Source organism: Squalius cephalus (genome assembly GCF_949319135.1).
Source record: "Squalius cephalus genome assembly, chromosome: 20".
NCBI classification, from domain to species: domain Eukaryota; kingdom Metazoa; phylum Chordata; class Actinopteri; order Cypriniformes; family Leuciscidae; genus Squalius; species Squalius cephalus.
In genome coordinates this window covers 712,288-729,746 of record NC_137141.1, presented here as the reverse complement: position 1 = coordinate 729,746, position 17,459 = coordinate 712,288, and the positions used below count along the sequence as shown (strand labels likewise).

At 40.7% G+C, this 17,459-nt stretch overlaps 1 protein-coding gene across 1 annotated transcript; it reads right to left on the bottom strand.

The window, feature by feature from the left end:
* Window positions 1–1,280: 1,280 nt before the first annotated feature.
* LOC307148345 (membrane-spanning 4-domains subfamily A member 15-like) lies at window positions 1,281–11,899 on the bottom strand. The gene is made up of 7 exons (XM_079853789.1): window positions 11,842–11,899; window positions 11,270–11,455; window positions 10,901–11,023; window positions 10,771–10,827; window positions 9,748–9,861; window positions 7,947–8,084; window positions 1,281–2,093 (listed from the first exon to the last, which is right to left on the bottom strand). The coding sequence occupies exons 2-7, from the start codon at window positions 11,435–11,437 to the stop codon at window positions 2,058–2,060; spliced, it is 636 nt and encodes a 211-aa protein (XP_079709915.1). The 5' UTR covers window positions 11,438–11,455; window positions 11,842–11,899; the 3' UTR covers window positions 1,281–2,057.
* Window positions 11,900–17,459: the final 5,560 nt, after the last annotated feature.

Here is a 17,459-nt window from a genome sequence, read left to right as displayed (position 1 = left end):
ACTACCTGACGTGGGAGGGTTAGGGGTGGAGCCTAGGTCTGGCTCCTGTGCAGCGGTAGCTATTGTCAGTCTTGACTCCTTTCCCCCGTGTTCGGACGTGTTTTATTGAGCTCCCAGGAGATTACTTTACACAAAGTTGTCTTCTTTCAACAAACGGAATTGTAAAAACGTAAGTCAGTTTTTAAATGTACGTATGTGTTTATGCGTTTGATATGTTTTAATATTTGTTTAATGTTTGATAACTTTTTTTTTTTTTTACATTTTGATAATTTTAAGAAAATGCAATTTAAACTTTTTCATTAATGTTTTAACATTTTACAAATGTATGAACACTAAACACATGTGTATTTTAACTTTATACAACATTTTATTTATTAAATATATAAATATATAATATATAATTAAATATTTTATTTAATTTATAATATTTCCCTGGTTCTGTTCACGCCCATAAGGGAGGAGCAAACGTGGGAAAAAATCCCCTGCTGGAAAGGGGGGCGGGGCAAGCGTGGGGATATTCCCACGTCAAAAAGGGGGTGGGGCTTAAGGGCCATAAATCACTCAAAGTGACATATGCTACACTTTAACCTCTCTCTCAGGCCTGACAGAATTATGATTCCAGACATTCCAGACATGCCTCATCCCCCCGACTGAATGATAAAAATTTACTTACCCCAAAATCAAGAATAAAATTAACAATAAAAGATAATTTGTATGTCTTTGTTGTAGTTTTTTTTTTTTTTTTTTTTTCAGACAAGAGACACAGATGGGGCTTTGCATCAACAAACCATTTATTTGGTGTACTTTCAATTCTCAAAACATATTCATCAGATGCAACAATATGAGATATTAATTCCTCTCAAACTTTGGCTGGTAGGATCTCCTCACTGACCCTGGGAAGTAACAGATTAGATATGTTAATACACAAGACACTCATTATCAGGTTTAATTTTACTAACAAGGTCCACACACTATATAAATATTTTTATAGGTTGTACTGTGACGAGTGACAATGTGAAAAGCCCTGTGAGTGTTTAAAACCACTGTCACCCACTTCAACAGTCTAGCAGCCGGACAAAGCTGAAGTTCACAATGAAGTAGTGCTTGACTTATAGTTCCTATATTGTTTCCATACTGTGTGCAGTTGATGTTTTTAATTAGCAGTAAATTAGTTGTTTTCTATGTAGCATGACTATTTCAACAATACAAGACTAGAAATAGTTTATTAAAAAAATGAACATGTTATTGTAGTTGTTACGGAAGCAGACGGACAACAAGGTAAGTGAAGATGTAATGTTTATTGAAACAACTGAGTGTCAAGAAGGATCAACGTGCTGGATATAGGAAGAGGAACAGAGTTCAGAGGTTCAGAGGTCTGGCATGTAATTCGTGATGAATAATAGTAGTATCTTTGCAGGAACGGCAGGATGAGACTTCAGAGTGGAGATGAACTTTGGATGAAGAGGATGACAGGTGACAGCACACACTCACGCACCACTAGATGATACAGACAGGCTTACGGCTCGGACACCACTCGAGATGAGATCTGGACAGACTGGAACAGACTGGAATCTTCGTAGAGAACTGGTAAGTAAACACAGGTAAGTTTAGTAGTGAAACTCGCAGAGAGAAGCACTAGAGTCCGCTTCGGATTAACGAGCCCGGACAATGAGGAGTGCGTGAGGTGTGCTTATGAAGCAGTGGTGATTGATGGGGTGCAGATGTGACTTGTTAGAATTCAGGTGACTGTGATCGCTGGGTGATTGTGGTGGATGAACCTGGCCAATCCGTGACACTACCCCCCTCCCCAGGGCCCGCTCCTGAGGGCCGAGATCTCCGACGCCGTGGTGGTCTTCCTCGTCCACGAGGTCCAGGGTACTGCGGATGACTGGAATGGAACTCTTCCATGAGCGTGGGATCAAGGATGTCGACTCTTGGGACCCATGATCTCTCCTCTGGTCCGTATACTTCCCAATCGACCAGATATTCCAACTGACCACCACGACGTCGGGACTGTAGGATCTCTCGAACAGAGTAGATGGACCCTTCTTCCAGCATCAAGGGGGGAGGAGGTTCCTCTTCATGGCCAGGTTCTGTGGAGGGAACAAGAGGTTCGTGAAAGGGTTTAAACAAGGAGACGTGAAATGTGGGATGAATTCTGTACTGTGGTGGTAGCTGGAGTTTGTACGTGACGGGATTGACCTGTTCTAGGGCTGGGCGATATGGAGCAAAAAATATATCTCGATATATTTTGCTATATCTCGATATACGATATATATCTCGATATCTTTACAGGAAAAATAACCCCCCAAAAACTACTGCAAAAACAAATATGCCAAATACCACAAAGTCTTTTTTTATTGAAGAGCAAATAGGTAGGCAGTTCATGTAGGAACAAAGTGTTTCTGCGACATTTAAAAAAAAAAAAAAATCCCTGTATACAAAAATAATAATTTAACTGTAAAATAAAGGAAGAAATAATACATATTGCACTATTTTAAATAAACCTGTATAGAAATATCATTACTAATTTTGGCAAATAAATAAAAAAAATGCCATATATCCCCCAAAAACTGCAGAACTGTAGAGTAAAACATTAATTAAAAAAAAAGTGATACAAATGCATCTAAAAATTGACATGATTGTAACAAAATCACACTGTCTGGGGCCTCTGGAGAACTCAGAACAACTGCTAGCATAAAGTTTAAGGTAAAAATAACTGCCATTAAATTACAGTATCTTACTACTATGCAATTAGATAAACTGTTCATTCATTACATCACTTTACCTCTGTCTTTATCCACCTTTATCCTCTTCTCTTCTTTTTGGCACTGTATCTATAGCAGAATAGGTAGGCTAATGCTAATTTATAATGTGTCATGTAAATTCGGCCATCCGTCACAATCAGGAAACTTTCACTGTGTCTAGACCTGGCGCGAGCTGCCAGGCCCGTTTCTACAGGGGAGCATGTTAAGTGTGAGTATGTTAAGCGATAAAGCAAAAATAAGCGTTAAAGCAATTGTGATAAGCGTTAAAGCAATGCGGCGAGAGGCGACGCTACAGAAAAAATTACCAACAACAACTGATCGCGCGCGCGCTGTTTCTGACGCACTTCAAGCACTCGCTGGGCGGGGAAAGATTGATGTGCCTGACCGGACTCGGGGGACTTGGTTGAATGAGACAACACGCGAGGGGAGGGGGAACAAAAGCAAGGAGGCGGAGGAGGGCGGGGGCGAGCACAGCACAGAGAAGGCAAACAAGCAAAGTGGCGAAATCAGAATTAAATATAAACAATAAATCGATATATACGATATGTCAAAATCCATATCGAGTTTAAAAAATATCTCAATATATCGTAAATATCGAGATATCGCCCACCCCTAACCTGTTCCAAGATGGTGAAGGGGCCAACAAACCTGGGACTAAGTTTTTTGGAGGGCAGTCGCAGACTGCCTTGGATCTGCGAACTGCCCTCTGCAGGTGATGGTGAGCTTCGTCCCAGACTCTCTCGCTCTCCCGGAACCAGTAATCCACTGCGGGGACCTCAGATGGTTCACCATCCCAGGGAAATAGAGGAGGCTGGAATCCGAGAACACACTGGAATGGTGTGAGGCCTGTCGTGGGTTGCCGCAGTGAATTTTGGACATACTCTGCCCATCCCAGAAACTGGTTCCAGGAGTTCTGGTGGCCGTTGCAGAAGGTCCTGAGGAACCGCCCCACTTCCTGGATCTTCCTCTCCGTCTGGCCGTTGGTCTGAGGGTGGTAGCCAGAGGAGAGGCTGACTGTCACATCTAGGAGCTTGAAAAACGATTTCCATACTCGGGAAATGAACTGGGGTCCCCTGTCGGACACAATGTCTTCTGGGATCCCATAATAGCGAAAGACATGATTGAAGAGGAGTTCGGCGGTTTCCAGGGCAGTGGGAAGACCTCTTAGTGGTAATAGTCTGCAGAACTTGGAGAATCGATCGACGATGACGAAGATGCAGGTGTTTCCATCCGATGATGGTAAATCGGTCATGAAGTCAACTCCTAGGTGTGACCAGGGGCGGTTAGGAATTGGCAAGTGATGGAGCTTTCCTGCAGGAAGATGTCTGGGACTCTTGGACATGGCACACTCCTTACAGCCTTGGACATACCTCTTCACATCCCTTGCCATACCCGGCCACCAGAAGCGTTCGGATAGCAGCGAGAGAGTGTTGTTGGCCCCGGGATGTCCAGTGCCCAGTGAGGCATGAGTGGTGTGGATGAGATCTACCCGTTGTGTCCTGGGGATGAATCGGCGATCAGGTGGACAGCCCGGCGGAGGACGAGGATCAGGAGTGGCGACGGCTGGAGAAGCGGACCATTCAATGGGACTGATGATGATGATATCTTTGGGTAGAATGTTGGTGGTTGTCTCGGGAGTCTCTGGAGTATCATGTAGTCTGGACAAAGCATCGGCACGGACATTCTTAGGACCAGGGCGGTAGGTAATGGTGAAGTGGAATCTCGAGAAGAATAGTGACCATCGGGCCTGACGGGGACAGAGACGTTTTGCATCACGGAGGTACTGGAGATTCTTATGGTCTGTGATGACTTGGAATGGGTGGATGGCGCCCTCCAGCCAATGTCGCCACTCCTCCAGGGCGAGCTTGATGGCTAGGAGTTCACGGTTGCCGATGTCGTAATTCCTCTCCGCCGGGCTGAGCTTCCGAGAAAAGTAGGCACATGGATGGAGTAATTTCGGTGTCCCATGAAGTTGAGAAAGGACGGCTCCAACTCCGGAGGTTGAGGCATCCACCTCCACGACGAAAGGAAGCTCAGGATCAGGATGAGTCAGGAGAGGTGCTTGAGTGAAGGCAGACTTGAGGGATTGGAAGGCTGCGGCCGCTTCAGGAGTCCAGAGGAGACTTTTGGGTTTTCCTTTGAGCAAGTTGGTGAGTGGAGTGGTGATGATGCTGTAACCTCGTATGAAACGTCTGTAAAAGTTGGCAAATCCAAGGAATCTCTGGAGCTCTTTGATCGTGGTGGGTTCTGGCCAGGTGGTTACCGCAGTGACTTTCCTCTCGTCCATGCGGACCCCCTGACGGTCAATAAGATATCCTAGGAACTGGACTGATGGGAGATGAAACGAACATTTCTCAGCCTTCAGAAAGAGATGATGAGCTCTGAGTGTATGAAGGACCTCCGCAACGTGGTGACGATGTTCGACTTCACTCCGTGAGTAGATGAGGATGTCATCTATATAGACGACCACAAAGCGATGCAGGAACTCCCGGAGGACCTCATGAATGAAGTTTTGAAACACGGAAGGGGCGTTGACCAGACCATAGGGCATAACCAGATATTCATAGTGGCCAGTAGGGGTCACAAAAGCGGTCTTCCATTCATCCCCTTCTCGTATTCTCACCAGGTTGTAAGCGCTGCGGAGGTCCAACTTCGTGAAGATGGTAGCTGTTCGTAGTTGTTCGAGGGCCGCAGGGACGAGAGGAAGGGGATACTTGAACTTGACGGTACCTTGGTTAAGGGTCCGGTAATCGATACATGGCCACAGTCCTCCATCCTTTTTAGCCACGAAGAAGAAGCTGGATGCTGTGGGAGATGTCGAATGCCGGGTGTACCCTTGATCGAGAGCTTCCTGGATGTACTCCTCCATGGCCTTGGTCTCTGGAAGTGACAACGGGTAGATCTTACCTCTGGGCAAAGAAGCATCAGGGAACAGGTCTATGGCGCAGTCCCATGGCCGATGAGGTGGTAGCTGGGAAGCTCTCTTGGGGCAGAAGATGTCTTGGAAAGATGAGTAGATATCAGGAATCTTCGTGGACTGTTTCTCGAGTGGACTTTCGACTGATGTGACATAGACTGGAACAGGATTCAGAACAGGACGTGGAAGTACCGGAAAACATCTTGATGTACAATCCTTTCCCCATTTCATCACTTCTCCGGAGCCCCAAGAGATGATAGGATCATGCTTCACCAGCCACAGACGGCCCAGGATGATATCTGCATTAGCTCCCTCCAGAACCAGTAGCTGGATATCCTCTTTATGAAGGGCTCCGACTTGCAGTGTAATAGGTTCACATTTCCAGTGAATACGTGGACGTACAGTGATGAACTTGGTTATGGGTTGGATCTGGTAAACAATTGACGAGGCTTCGGTACGGAGCTGGAGCTGGCGACAGAGGGTCCCCGAGATGAAATTTCCAGCTGACCCGGAGTTGATGAGGGCGTGAACTGAAACAGAGGATGTTCGGGTGGTTAACTGGACACAAGAAGTGAGTGGTTGCATCTTTTCTTCATCAATATGGAATAAACTCACCGATGTACGTATGGGACGAGTTGGACAGTTCAACCGAACATGCCCACTGACTCCGCAATACAGGCATAGACCCCAGGTCAGCCTCCTCTGTCGCTCAGCGGCGGTAAGTTTACCAGACTCTATTATCATGGGCTCTGGTTCTGGAGGGCTGGCGGTTTCAGATGGGCGGAGGAGTGCAGTGGAATCAGAATGGGACTGATAAGATTGTATACGGTCTGAGCACCTGATGGATTGTTGGATGAACTTTTCGAGCCCCATATTATCGTCCAAGGCGGCCAACTGTAGACGGAGTTGAGGTGTGAGACCAAGCCGGTAGGTGGTCAGTAAAGACCGCTCGTTCCATCCACTGGCTGCCGCTAGAGTGCGAAAGCGAAGGGCATATTCATGAGTAGACATCTTTCCTTGAGACAAATGATAGAGTTGCTCACCGGCTGATATCTCTCCATCCGTTCGGCCGAATACCTCTTTGAAGTGGGCGACGAAGGCTTGTATAGAACTGATGGCAGGACCGGCTTGCTTCCAGATTGTTTCTGCCCATTGGAGAGCTGGACCGGTGAGAAGGGACGTAATAAAAGCAATTTTTGACTGGTCGGTTGGATATAATGTGGGCTGCATGGTAAAGATGAGAGAACATTGAAGCAGAAAACCATTGCACTCCCCCGCCCCGCCAGAGTAGGGCGCTGGTCGGGCCATGGGACTGGATGATGCGGTGGTCGAAGAAGTGCTCGATGGTGGTGGTGCTGGTGGTGCTGGTGGTGCGGAAGATGTGAAGGTTGAAGTAGGCGAGATGGTTGGGTTGAATGATAATACCCGCTTCAACGAATCCACCAGCTCTTGAAAGGGATCTTGAACACTCATGCTGCCGCTGTCTGTTAGGGTCCGGGCTTAATGTTATGGAAGCAGACGGACAACAAGGTAAGTGAAGATGTAATGTTTATTGAAACAACTGAGTGTCAAGAAGGATCAACGTGCTGGATATAGGTGAGTATCAGAGTTCAGAGGTTCAGAGTTCTGGAATGTAATTTGTGATGAATAATAGTAGTATCTTTGCAGGAACGGCAGGATGAGACTTCAGAGTGGAGATGAACTTTGGATGAAGAGGATGACAGGTGACAGCACACACTCACGCACCACTAGATGATACAGACAGGCTTACGGCTCGGACACCACTAGAGATGAGATCTGGACAGACTGGAACAGACTGGAATCTTCGTAGAGAACTGGTAAGTAAACACAGGTAAGTTTAGTAGTGAGAGAACTCGCAGAGAGAAGCACTAGAGTCCGCTTCGGATTAACGAGCCCGGACAATGAGGAGTGCGTGAGGTGTGCTTATGAAGCAGTGGTGATTGATGGGGTGCAGGTGTGACTTGTTAGTATTCAGGTGACTGTGATCGCTGGGTGATTGTGGTGGATGAACCTGGCCAATCCGTGACAGTAGTAGATTGTCCGAGTTTTAGACCAGTGAGGTAAAAGGCAGTTTATAATTAAACATATTCTGGTCGCATTATATTTTCTTTCCATTCTGATAGCTTTACCTTTGGTTGTGGCTTTTTAACCCAAATTTAAAAAATACAAAACTATTGGTTGTTGGGATAAAACTGACTGACACCCTGGTTATAGTTAGGGTTAGGGTTAGGGTGTTATACCTGGTTCAGTGCCACATTGACCACAGTAGAGCCTCTGTTACAGGTGACTTTGCAGGCAAATCCTGAGATACAGATGGAGATGATGAACTGAGTAATGCAGAACACCAGCATTATTCCACTGATCCCCAGATCATAGCTCTAAAATATATTCAACAAGATCAAATAAAAGTAGATTACAAATAATATCCCATCAGTTATATTGAGTGAGGCTCTAAAAGTTCATATTATACTACATATTAACAGTCATCGGTAACACTTTATAATAACGTTCAGTTGTAAGTAATTTATAAGTGGTTAGTTAATGATGAACTAATCATTTACAGAACATTCATAAACGATTAGCAAGTGATATACTAACATTTTATGTATGTTTTGTAAATTCTGTTACAAGTCATTTACAATTGATTAGTTAATGATTAACTAATCATTTACAAAACATGACTATGTGTTTCATAAATGTTTAATAAATTATGTTACATTTTTTTGTATGTTTTGCTCACATCAGGTGCACAGTGGTTAGACTCCATGTGTTTCAGAGAAGACAGCTGTCTATACCTTCACCAGTTGTTACAGTGAAATACCATATATGGTATGTATCCTGTTGTGATGTTGTTGGTCCCGGTTTGCAGGCAGTTGTAATGGTGTATGCTAAATAAAGAGGCACATGGATCCTGGTTGTTTATTACATACTGCAAACACCAGTCAGCACTTACACTGCAGTGCACACTAGTGTTCAACACCTGTTATAGATGTGTAAACGTCATTTACAACACTTTCTGCATCCCCTAATCTAAAGTGTAAACTATTCATCACTTGTAAATGCCTTACACTTCATTTGTAGATTACCACTTCAAGAATCAAAAAGGCATAAGATCTACGAATGTTACCTACAAATGTATAAGTAACACATTTACAAGTGATGAATAGTTTACACTTTAGATTAGGGGATGCAGAAAGTGTTATAAATCATTTACAACACTGTCTGCATCCCCTAATCTAAAGTGTAAACTATTCATCACTTGTAAATATGTTACACTTACCTGTTACAAATTATACTTACCTTTTACAAATGATCTGTACATGTATTCAAGGCATTTACAACACTTTCTGCACCCTCTAATTGCTACATACATACATACAACCAAAAAAAAACATTATTTATTAAACATTTATGAAATGCATATTCATGTTTTGTAAATGATTAGTTAATCATTTACTAATCAATTGTAAATGACTTATAACTGAATCTACAAAACATGCAATAATTAACATATTGCTTATTAGTCATTTATGAACGCATAGTCATGTTTTGTAAATAATTAGTTAATCATTTACTAATCAATTGTAAATGACTTGTAATGGAATTTACAAAACATACATAAAGTGTTAGTATATCACTTGCTAATCATTTATGAATGTTCTGTAAATGATTAGTTCATCATTAACGAACCACTTATAAATGACTTACAACTGAACGTTATTATAAAGTGGTACCCAGTCATCATATGGCTTTTGAACAATTGAAACATAGTGCACAAGTCACATGGATTATTTTCTAATTTTTATGATACTTCTATTATGCCTTTTGTGTCATTTGAAGAACAATTTCCAGTCGTTAGTCATTATAACTGTATGGAAAAGACTGAAAAGCACAATCTTTATTAGTAAAAATTTGTTTCAATCAGTAAATGATGACACAGTTGTCATTTTTGGGTGAACTATTCAAGTAAACAGCAATTAAAGAAAAAACTAATTTAAGCTGATCACATTACTATAGTATTGCACATTGTGCATTTGGTACCTTCAAATAGCCATTGGGCCACCTTGAAATCATTCCAATCTCTATGGACATCAGAACGATGGCTATCCCCGCAGTTATGGCACTGAACACATTCATTATAAGAGAGGCTTTGACCTGCAGAGGAAAAGAGCTGACATGTGAAAGCTGACAGTAATAGTAAAGAGTGTACACTTATAAAATGTCCTGAACTGCAGGTTTAAATATGTAAATTGATAATGAGTCAGATCTCTTTTTAGTCCATATTCTTTAAATGGTAAAAATGTGTCATTGCTCTATAAGAAAGTTGAGATTAATGTGCAAGCTTCTGTCTACTGTGGGAAAAGAGTTTTTTGGAGGAGTTTATGGTATTTTTAAAACTTATTTGCCTCAATTTGTAATCATTTATATATACATATATACATTTTGACAGAATAGGAAAATCTTATATAAAAATCACTTTATATGAGATCTACATTTCTCAATTTCACTGAATGGCAGGGGACTGGGGATAAGCACAAGTGGATGTGTTGTAGTGTTGCCATGCATTTCTGTGTATTTGTGTCCCCCCTCCCCCTCCCCCTCCCCCTCCCCCTCCCCCTCGACACTCCACACATGCACACACACACAAACACACACTATATTCATTTCCTATGTGGCGTCTACAGAGCCCCAAACATCCTGAGTGTGACTTTTATTTTTGTCACACTAACATACAATCAGATACCGTTTAATGTGGATTTTAAACCGTTTAAACGTTCTGTGTGGATATAGTAAGTGTGAGAAAAGTCATCTAGTTTCATGCCATTTAGATGAAGGGATAATATTTGTTCTTTAAATATTATAGCAAATGTCATTAGTAGTTTCCCACGGCCCCAGCAGCACATACGGGTTAAACAGATGCTGCTAACAGATGATGATATCTGGACTGATGCTATATGTTTGACAGCTTGTAATGATTTAATAATAATAGTGTATGAATACATTAGAAACAATGTGGCAAAAGGAAAGTTATCACACACAGATTTCAGCACATTATGTACGTACCACACACAGATGAAGTTTATTCTGCGCAGCAACAGACAGAGATCCAGCACTGATGAACTGAGAGAGAAACAACACATTTCACAGTTTATTCTGGAAATTAAAAACAGTAAAACCATTAACTGAAACTTACAATAACGGATCCCCAGTAGGTGATGCCACTGATGACAGACAGATAATCGAGTGGGTAATCGATGACACTGGTGCGTACGATACCCAATAAAAAAACCACCACTCCAATCATTATTTGGACAGTCTAGACAGGGCAGATATGAGTCAAGTAGTGTTCTTCATAAGGGCATAGCATTCATATTTGAACACACACACACACACGCACGCACACACAGACACACACACACACACACACCGGAACACATCTGTTAACTTGAGGTCATATAATAACAGCTTTTTATTTTCTGTTCATTTTTTTCACAGAAGAAAATTACACACTAAAAATATTCCCAAAATCACCCATAATTGTAATTCATCATTAAATGATTACCCCCAGTGCCTTTGGTTGTGCTTTGAAAAAGCCAGTAAGAGCCGTACTGGGCTGTGCTCCTCTGGTCTCCTGTCCATCATCACCAGTCACAATATTCTGAGTCACCTGTGGATTTACTTGGATGACAACTGTAGCTTTATCAGAGGAGATGATCTTGCTGGTTTCCATTTTAGGAAGAGTTTTCACCTGTAATTAAGTGTTCAGATTCTGCAGTTCACAACTCACTCAAGGTTGTTTTATTTTCTGTGTTTCATGTACAGTATTTATGATTAAAGCTTTATCTGATGCCCTTGTCCAGAGTGACTGATAAAACCGTGATACTTGCTTTACTAAGGCTTACATGAGCTTATAGACGTCTTCCTCTCCGACGAAACATCACAGGACTCAAATTTACTCTGTTCACAATATTTTGCATGATTGTATATTTTGTAGCCTAATGTCCGAACAAATCCAAAACTAATAAATATAATTTTATGTGCCAAAGTATAACAATAAATGAACAACGGTTTACACTAAGACTCTCTAGTAATAAAATAAACTATAGATGTCAATTAACGCATAAAATATTTTACCTGAAATGAGTTGTTGATGAGGATGTCTGATCGCTCTAATGGCGTATCTGTGTGTGTGTGTGTGTGTGTGTGTGTGTGTGTGTGTGTGTGTGTGTGTGTGTGTGGACTGTGAAGAACTGCTAAGGAGGAGGAGCTTGCTTCATATGAGCTTGCTTTATACTTTTAAAGATTATGTTGATGCCCTTCCTGATAAAATGTACATATAGATCAAATCTACAAGATAGCATAAATTATTGCTGTTGATTGAGGACAAAAATCTCTGTGATTAAAAGCACCAACAGACGTGTCTCTGTTCAAAACACACAATAATCCTGTAGTTGGGCCCTGATTTATCAATAAATGATGGAACATAACTATAAATTAAATCCTGATGAGACTTTTTGACATTTTTGTATCAACAAATCTGAAATATTACCCATTAGCAATGAGTGTAACATTAATGAGAGGGACACTGCACTACTACGGCATTAATACAAAAAGTTATAATTTCGATGCACAGAAGGAGAACATTAAAGCAACAGGGAACAGAACTAATTACAAACCAAGACAACTAATAACGAACTAGAACTAGAAATTATGACACATAGCCACGTTTCTGTCCAGTTTTTACGCTGTTTTGTTATTGACTAAGTGAATATTAAAAAGTTTTGCTGTCTCTTGTGTGTTTCCATCCAATTGGTCTTTTACAGATTACATTGTGCATGCCGTCATCCCGAAAAAAATGTATTGTCACATTAGTTTTGTTGTATTGATAAAAAAACTGCCCTTCAATACATAATTTCGTGTATATATCGCAAATGATATTGTATCTTTCGAAATTAGCCAGTTTACTGCTTACCATTTTCACAAATAATATTATGAAATGAGGAAATATTAGGAAATATCAGAAGATGACGGCAAAAGTGGAGCAGCTTGGTAAGTCCATGGGTTTGGACTCAGGGCAGATCATTTGTCCTGTTTGAAAAATTTTAGTGTCCATAAAAAAGATTGGTACAGTGAAATAATTACTCTACACATAAAGCAACAATCTTTGACGTAAGCGACCCTTGAACGTGCAGCCAGTCGTGGTTTGATGTGGCCAAGAACGCATATTCAGATCATTCAAAGCAAAAATAGTTCTTCATGCTGGTTTCACAGTTCAATAACATCAGATCGATCAAAAACATCAAATCACATCTTTTTTCCTCTTTTTCTGAGACAGATGCAGCTGTGACCTACCTAAATATTTTATTTGTGTATTTAACCTTTTTACAGGGCCGGCCCGCGGCATAGGCGTGTTGTGGAAGAATTCAGTATTTCTTATATTCATTTGTTTTCAAACTGTTAATTCCATTTAATCATGTGTTTCTGTGAGGGTTTCTAGCAACTGAGGGAAGCAGGAGGTAATTTAGGTCATAAATGAAGGCCTTTTGGCTTCTCAGGGACAAAGAACAGTGTGACCTGCTCAGGGGGGTAGAAAACCAGTCCAGGCCAGTTGAAGATAGGGGGTATCTTTTGGAAAGTTACAGAAAACTAAGTAGGTGTGGTCAAGATGTTAGAAACCTGTATAAAATGTCTCAGTTTTAGGTAACACTTTATTTTGATAGTCCGTTTGTTGAGACTTTACTAGTTATTAGTAGCCATTCAGTAGCTTGTCAACAGTGCATCAGTTGACATTCAACAACACTGTTTTAACAGACAAGTAACATACGTTCAACTGACTGCCTATAGACTATAAGGTACAATTCAAGTCCCACTAAACATTGGACGTCGGATAGACGTGCAGATCAAGTCTATATTGGGTCCGTCGGTCCATGACCAATTCTGGACATCAATTCGACGTCCAAACTAGGTCCACTATTTGGACGTCCAACCATGACCCAACTTGGACGTCATATTTACGTTCAACATTGGACCTTTGAACTGGGTAATTTTTTTCGACGTCCAAACTAGGTCCACTATTTGGACGTCCAACCATGACCCAACTTGGACGTCATATTTACGTTCAACATTGGACCTTTGAACTGGGTCATTTTTTTCGACGTCCAAACTAGGTCCACTATTTGGACGTCCAACCATGACCCAACTTGAACGTCATATTTACGGTCAACATTGGACCTTTGAACTGGGTAATTTTTTTCGACGTCCAAACTAGGTCCACTATTTGGACGTCCAACCATGACCCAACTTGGACGTCATATTTACGGTCAACATTGGACCTGAACTGGGTAATTTTTTTGGACGTCATTTGGACGTCTATGACAGTGCAGGAAATTTACATGATTATTAATATTTTTTTAATTTACAAATGAAGAGCTCTTTTCCAAAACGCGAGTTTGTCATGTCATTTTGCTGTGTACTGAACCTATTCACTGCTCCATCCACGTTTCCAAATCGCTATATTTAAAATGTACTGCAAGATGCAGTTTCTTTCCAAACCGCGTTAAGCGCTGAACCTATTTTTAGCCTAAACGCGAATCAGAAATTATCTCACTCTCTTCGTGTTTGGTGTGAACACATTTATCAACAATTTTGTTATTTGATTTAATAATCATTGTTCAACATGATAACTGAAGACGCGTACAAAAGTCTGATGCTGTAGCTCAAACAGTAGAGTGTTGGCGCTTGTAACATAAGATCATGAGTTTGATTCCCAGGTAAAGCAAGAATAAGTGTGTGTGTGTGTGTGTGTGTGTGTGTGTGTGTGTGTGTGTGTGTGGAGGAGAAGCCACTGTTTTGTTTGAGCGCGATTGGAGAAGCCACTGTTTTGTTTGAGCGCGATTATTTTTTGAAAAAGACGTATCTAATAAAACACACAATCCACAGCAAGCCGACCCCGTCTCCTTCCTTCTTCCCACAAACAAACTTTTGTGGACGGACGTCAACATTAGACGTGCGGAAGACGTCGAAAAAAGACGTCGCCTGGCGTTACAAAACAACCCCTTCAATGGACCAAATTTGGACGTCCAAAAATTACATGAAAATGACGTCACTACGACGTCACATTGCGCAGTGGGGTGTTAATCTACAGATTTTACGAAAAAGTGCCTGTTGACTGTCAATGTTATTTTGCAACAGGTTATTAACCAATTGTCGACTAACTTTCAATTGTCAACTAACTTTCTGTAGATTGAGTACCAACAACTCAAGATCAATCTGTCAGTTAAATGTCAACAGTCATGTCAGCATATGAAGTACATGATACTGTATATCCTACTCAAGGGGTCTCATATGCATCAAATTAATAATTATTTTAGCTGATTTAAAACTGTTTTTAAAAATGTTTTAACCATTTGTAGATACTCTGTTGATAGTCAACTAAAGATTAGATCTGTTGCTTGTCAACAAATAAATTGTTTATGATCAGTAGACTATTAATAGACATTATCCACTAAGTGTTAGTAGATACATTTTAGGACTATCTAATTAAAGTGAAAAACAGTTTATATCAGTAGAAAGTCTATAACCTATCAACAGATTGAAAACATACTTTTTTTGTACGTTTGGATAGATGCTGAAACGTATGATATAGACATGTCTGCAACGTAGAATTATTACGAATTCACAGCTACAAAACGTTTACGAATCATAAAGATATCTGTATCATTTCCCTTATACTGTTTTATAGATAAATGTAAGTTCCCTTAACCCTACTCCTAAATCTAAATATAAATTACTCATTTTATACAGAATATAAAAAGAATAAAACACTTTTGTAGGACAGAGATGTGTAGGGAAATGCCAGTTTTATTAATAGCATTAAAATATATTTTGAGCCACTAACATTAATCCTACTCCTGCCCCTAAACCTACCCATAACCATTTCTTAAAACTATGCAGGCTAAAATTATGAAGAAAAACAACAGATGTGTAATCATAATAATTTATTGCGAAAATGTAAATCGGTACCAAAAGTCGCTCAAATGACGATGTGTTGCAGTCCTCTCTGGCAGTATATAATAGTTTTGTATAAGGGACAGAGCAGAATTTAAGTTATTAATCCATTAAAATGTTAACCCAGCTTCCCTCTGCGTGAAGACGGCGCGCGCGCTTCTGCATTTCAATGTTGTTTCAACTGAAACACGGCATGCTGCAATCTGTGACGAAGCAGGCGAGAGCCAATGAGCGTTTGATATCACTGCCGTAAAACATGTCGTAACGCTTCTTGAGGGCGCAATTTTTTAATTTAAATTCATCACGAGCGCGGGATTTGACATTTACGGTCGCTGCTGAGAATGGAGATGGAGATCGCTGGATGTGGATGAAGGGCTGAATTTGGATCTGTTTCTTGCTTGCGTATGGATTATAAAGATTTGGATTACATCTAACGTTACGTTCGCTAATACAAATTATGTATTTTGTTAATATATTGTGTTTTGGTGTTTTATGGTTCTATAGGAGAAAATGCCTTTTGTGTCTCACCGTAACGTTAAATAAACTAAAGGTTACAAAATGGTTAAACGATTAAAGAAGGTATTGTATAGTATGGGTTTAAACTATAGTCTTGTCTGTTAATCCTCCGAAGCGAGTTTGCAGCAGGAACAGAGATTATTTCTTAAATGAGTAACTGTTATAACATTAAACTGCATTTAATAAAATAAAATGCTAAATGTATTAATTAATAATTATTGTTATTTGTTGTTTATAACTTTTGATCTTGGCCTCGGGCATTTGAAATGATGTAGACTATTGAGAGTTTTCTCATTTGGAATGCTCAATATAATTTTTCACATAATCAGATGGTTCAGATGTGATCGTGATATCCTAGTAGATAATGCAGGGATGTGATTTTTCCGGATTAATCCGGAATTCTGGATTTTCCGACCTGAAAATGTGACCTACGTGAATCATGCAGATCTGTAAAAAAACAAGTAATAAAAACTCAGTGAGTGTTTTAGCGCAATTTTCTGACGTCATGGGATCACAACACTAAGAGATAGTAAATCTTTTTATGTATTTTTTTCTTTTTTTTTTTTTTGTGTGTGCGTTCCCGAGATTAGACCTTCCTTAACATAATGTCGAAAACCCAAAGTCTCTAGGTGGTCTGGTTGAGGAGGAGATAGAAGTGCAAGACTGGTGCGCACAGACAGAACAGAAATCATGAGTTAACAATCGCAATTTTGTCCGTAGGAAAACTGCGCTAAAAAATCTCACAGCCGTCACCATGGTAACCTGGGACGGAACCACGCGCAAAAGGGCCACACCGGGTGGTTTTTTCACGTCAGTTTGGGTGACAAATTCATCTGAAGCCTATTTCATAGGTTAATGTGAGGGACAGAAGTCATTAAAGTTTACGAAAACTCGTTTTCCCTCCTCTGCTGCTGTCATTCTCCATTCAGTATTCAAACAGCGCGCGCGCCTCTTCCGGTTACAGCAGCATACATGCACGGTAAAACTCTCTCCAATATGATATTCACATTATAATGCTTGATCTGTAGAGAAAAGGCTGTAGATTTGCATAAAATGACTTTGTTGCTGTTTTTAAACGACTCGCTACCGTGTGCCTGTTAGATCACACATCACAAGGATGTACTCTCATGATGTACTCGTTACATCATGAGAAGAATGGCATCTACGCTAATTTTAGTGTCTGTGTTTATCCCGAGGTTTTCCTGCAGCCTGCCGGATCCAGGCCGTAT

Bases quoted from the DNA above. Each gene is read 5' to 3' on its own strand.
- LOC307148345 (XM_079853789.1), bottom strand. From the start codon at position 11,437: ATGGAAACCAGCAAGATCATCTCCTCTGATAAAGCTACAGTTGTCATC. The intron at 11,024-11,269 runs GTAATCATTTAA...TGCCCTGTCTAG, and splicing joins CACAACCAAAGGCACTGGGG to ACTGTCCAAATAATGATTGG. The intron at 2,094-7,946 runs GTATAACACCCT...TTCCCTCCACAG, and splicing joins TCAATGTGGCACTGAACCAG to AACCTGGCCATGAAGAGGAA.